The sequence below is a fragment of the Bubalus kerabau genome, chromosome 11, assembly GCF_029407905.1.
Source record: "Bubalus kerabau isolate K-KA32 ecotype Philippines breed swamp buffalo chromosome 11, PCC_UOA_SB_1v2, whole genome shotgun sequence".
In the NCBI taxonomy this organism is placed as follows: domain Eukaryota; kingdom Metazoa; phylum Chordata; class Mammalia; order Artiodactyla; family Bovidae; genus Bubalus; species Bubalus kerabau.
The window spans coordinates 81,283,729-81,287,494 of record NC_073634.1 but is presented as its reverse complement, the minus strand read 5'-3'; the positions used below and the strand labels follow the sequence as shown (position 1 = coordinate 81,287,494).

At 55.3% G+C, this 3,766-nt stretch overlaps 1 protein-coding gene across 1 annotated transcript; it reads left to right on the top strand.

Moving 5' to 3' along the window:
* The first annotated feature begins 355 nt into the window (after nucleotides 1-355).
* On the top strand, nucleotides 356-2,831 carry RHOB (ras homolog family member B). Its single transcript, XM_055540855.1, has one exon. The coding sequence runs from the start codon at nucleotides 750-752 to the stop codon at nucleotides 1,338-1,340; it is 591 nt and encodes a 196-aa protein (XP_055396830.1). The 5' UTR covers nucleotides 356-749; the 3' UTR covers nucleotides 1,341-2,831.
* Nucleotides 2,832-3,766: the final 935 nt, after the last annotated feature.

Sequence of the window (3,766 nt, the reverse complement as noted above, 5' to 3'; positions counted from 1 at the left end):
ATCCACGCGCTCACAAAGTGCCTCCTGTCTCGGAACCGCTCGCCCAGGCCCCGCGGGCTGCTCCGGGCAGCCGGCTCCAGCCCTTCGGTCCCGCGCGCACAAGCTGCGTCGAAAGAGCGAACCTTGACGCAGCCAGAGACCCACAGCTCCCGCCGCGGCCGCAGACTCCCCAGTCGCCGCCTCTCCCAGCCCCGCGGCCTGGGCAGTCAATCATGCCCGCCCGGCCCCGCCCGTGGGCTGCAGCGGACGGCCAATCAGAGCCAAGCTCCGCAGCGATGAGCTCAGTCGGCTTGCTTCCCATTGGACGGCTATATTAAGAAAGTCGCCGAACTCTTTAAATAGCGGGCGCTAGGGCCGCAGCCTGCATCTGCCGCCGCAGTCGGGCTGAGTTCGTGTTCTCTCTTGTGTCTTCCCCTAGGCCTAGGGAGACCCAGGAGGAAGGTAGGCCGCGTCCGCTTGCTCTGGCCACCGTTTGCTCTCAAAGGCGCCGACCCGGGACCCGGGGCGAGGAGAGCGGCCGCCGCTCGGGAGCAGCGCGGAGACGCACCGTGCGCCCTATGCCCCCGAGTCCCCCACCGCCCCCGCCGCGGCAGCCCGAGCACAACGAGAGAACGCGCGCCATCCCGGGACCTGGGTGCAGCTAGCGACCCTTGTCCCCAGCGCGCAGCCCGAGGTGAGCAGTGAGCGGCGAGCGGGACGGCAGCGAGGCGTTCGCGGGGCCCCTCCTGCTGCCCGGGCCCGGCCCGCTCATGGCGGCCATCCGCAAGAAGCTGGTGGTGGTGGGCGACGGCGCGTGCGGCAAGACGTGCCTGCTGATCGTGTTCAGTAAGGACGAGTTCCCCGAGGTGTACGTGCCCACCGTCTTCGAGAACTATGTGGCCGACATCGAGGTGGACGGCAAGCAGGTGGAGCTGGCGCTGTGGGACACGGCGGGCCAGGAGGACTACGACCGCCTGCGGCCGCTCTCCTACCCGGACACCGACGTGATCCTCATGTGCTTTTCGGTGGACAGCCCGGATTCGCTGGAGAACATCCCCGAGAAGTGGGTGCCCGAGGTGAAGCACTTCTGCCCCAACGTGCCCATCATCCTCGTGGCCAACAAGAAAGACCTGCGCAGCGATGAGCACGTCCGCACAGAGCTGGCCCGTATGAAGCAGGAACCGGTGCGCACGGATGACGGCCGCGCTATGGCCGTGCGCATCCAAGCCTACGACTACCTCGAGTGCTCGGCCAAGACCAAGGAGGGGGTCCGAGAGGTCTTCGAGACGGCCACGCGCGCCGCGCTGCAGAAGCGCTACGGCTCCCAGAACGGCTGCATCAACTGCTGCAAGGTGCTATGAGGGCCGCGCCCGACCCGCCTGCCCCTGCCAGCGCGGCTCCCCATCCCGGGCCCGTCCCCCACGAGCCCTGAGAAGGGGAGACCCTTGCCCCCCCAAGGACCCCCACCGGACTGCCTGGCGTCTGCTTTCAGCCCCGGCAGCCGTGGCCTGGAGACTCAGGCTCTGGCGCCCGAGAATCGGCCGCGTGGTAGGCACCCGGCACCCCCTTTCCAAGTGTCTGTGCGTCCAGCTGTGTGGCACAGGCTTGGCCACCCCGCTGAGTGCCAAGGGTCCCCTGAACACCATTTTCTGAAGAGCCGAGCCTCTTCAGGGTGTGTGGCTGTGCGTATGTTCGACTCCCCGCTGCCGAGTTTTCACCTCACGCCAGCCCCTGCTCTCCGGACATGAGCTTGGCGCTGGGGTGCGGCCGCGCCCCATCGGATGTGCGTCTGTAACCAGTGAGCGCCTGCTATCCCCTGTCTGTAACATAGACCTCGGGACCTTCGGGAGGGGAGGGCTGGGGAGGATGGGGTGTTATATAAATATAGATATAATTTTATTTTCGGAGGTAGGATGGTGTTATTTAATGGTGGTGGTGGGTGGAGTGACAGGGCTCTAGAACAGCTCCAGCCGGGTCAGAGTGAGGCGTCATCCCAGCACGAACAAGACTTGGCTATGTTTCCTACCCCTGGGGAAGACATTTGCAGCTGACTTGGGGCCTGAGAGGACGCAGCTTCCAGACTCCTGTCTCCTGCCAGCCAGCCCCCGCGCCCCCACTGCGAACCCCTCACTGGCCATTGAGAAAGAGGGGTGAAGTGTGCTGCAGGTTGTTTTTGCCATAAGCGAACTTTGTGCCTGTCCTGCAAGTGAAAATTGTTCAGTCCAAGAAACTGATGTTATTTGATTTATTTAAAGGCTAAAACTTGTTTTTTTTCTTCTTTTTGGAACGAATTCTTTGCACAATTGTTTCATTGTTTGACGTTTAATGCACTTGTCATTTGCATAAGACAGTAGCATTCTGACCACACTTGTACGCTGTAACCTCATCTACTTCTGATGTTTTTTTAAAAAATGATGATGACTTTTAAAAAACAAGGAGAAGAAAAAGAAACCACTAATTTTTTTCTTTTGAAAAAAGTGGCAACACTGTTCTATTTTGCGATTTTATTTGTGCACGTATGCGCACTCTTTTGATAAAGGGCAGTAACCAGTATTAGGGCCTCTCTAAAACCTTTTGTTGTTTTTTTTTTCCCTCAAGGCAGTCTCTAAAGCTGTGTGAAATTTTCTCTGCATCTCTGTACAGAGAATAAACCTCCCCCTTGTGTCTCTTCTCCCGCTCCCTTCCCCATCCAGTGGTACTTCTACTAAATTGTCTTGTTTTTTTTTATTTTTTAAATAAACTGACAAATGACAAAGTGGTGAGCTTATGATGTTTACATAAAAGTTCTATAAGCTGTGTATACAGTTTTTTATGTAAAATATTAAAAGACTATGATGATGACATTTATAAAATGGCTCCTGTGGTTTAATGATGTGTAAAAATCTTGTGAATTTGAGGGCAAGGGGAGAACTCTGCTAGGTGAGGCCCCACTAACTCTATTTCCTTCCAAGTGTTTGTAGGAAATGGGGATGAAATCTCTGAGGATGTGAGGGGGTTGGGTGGCCATGGATGACCAGGTTGCTCCTGCCCCAGGGCCAGAGGTTACCCAGGCTCCCAGTGCCACAACCTTTGACCTAATGTGAACTGTCTGAATGGCTTATACACTTGTGTCTAAGTCTATTATGGAGCCTGTGTATCCTATTCTTTGAAACTTGGAAAGTTGTCATTTGTGCATTCAAATAACTTTTTAAATACCTTTTTTTTGGTTTGTTTTTGTTAATCACTGTCTCAAAGACTGATTCCTGGGTTCCCTTCAGATCTTCAGGGGTTACAAAATGCCCCCCTGAGATTGTAGGATGTTATCTCTGACCTGAGCTGGGTAGAAGTAGAGGAGAGCCCAAATCAGAAGCCAATCCTTCTGCTGTGGAACTTTCATTTGAGTGTCTGTATGGAAGCCAGAATGCTTTGTTCTAAGTACCAAGAGTAGCCGCCTTACCAACAGAACACTGGAGGTCCTGGGTGGCTGCTATTTAAAGTTGGAGCAGCCAGGTTCTGAGGTGGAAATATGATGAGTTCTAATTTCAGACACTCAGCCTGCTGCAGTGGGTCTCAGAACCAGACAGGCAGATTAACCTTCAGAGACCACATCAAAATCCCTCTACAGGTATGATGGCTCAAAACTGCCAGCCTCAGCAGCTTCTAGGAAAGGTAGCAGGTACTGCCAACCTCCCCCTACTACCTAAGACATGTGGTTTTTGTTTTTGGAATCAACACTTGACAGGTTTCTAGGCCTTAGTTGCCTGCCACTCACCCCATCCCTCTGCCTCCCTTCCCCCCAGGCAGAGCA

What these genes read in the sequence shown, in the direction of transcription:
- RHOB (XM_055540855.1), top strand. Translation starts at nt 750, where the DNA reads ATGGCGGCCATCCGCAAGAAGCTGGTGGTGGTGGGCGACGGCGCGTGC.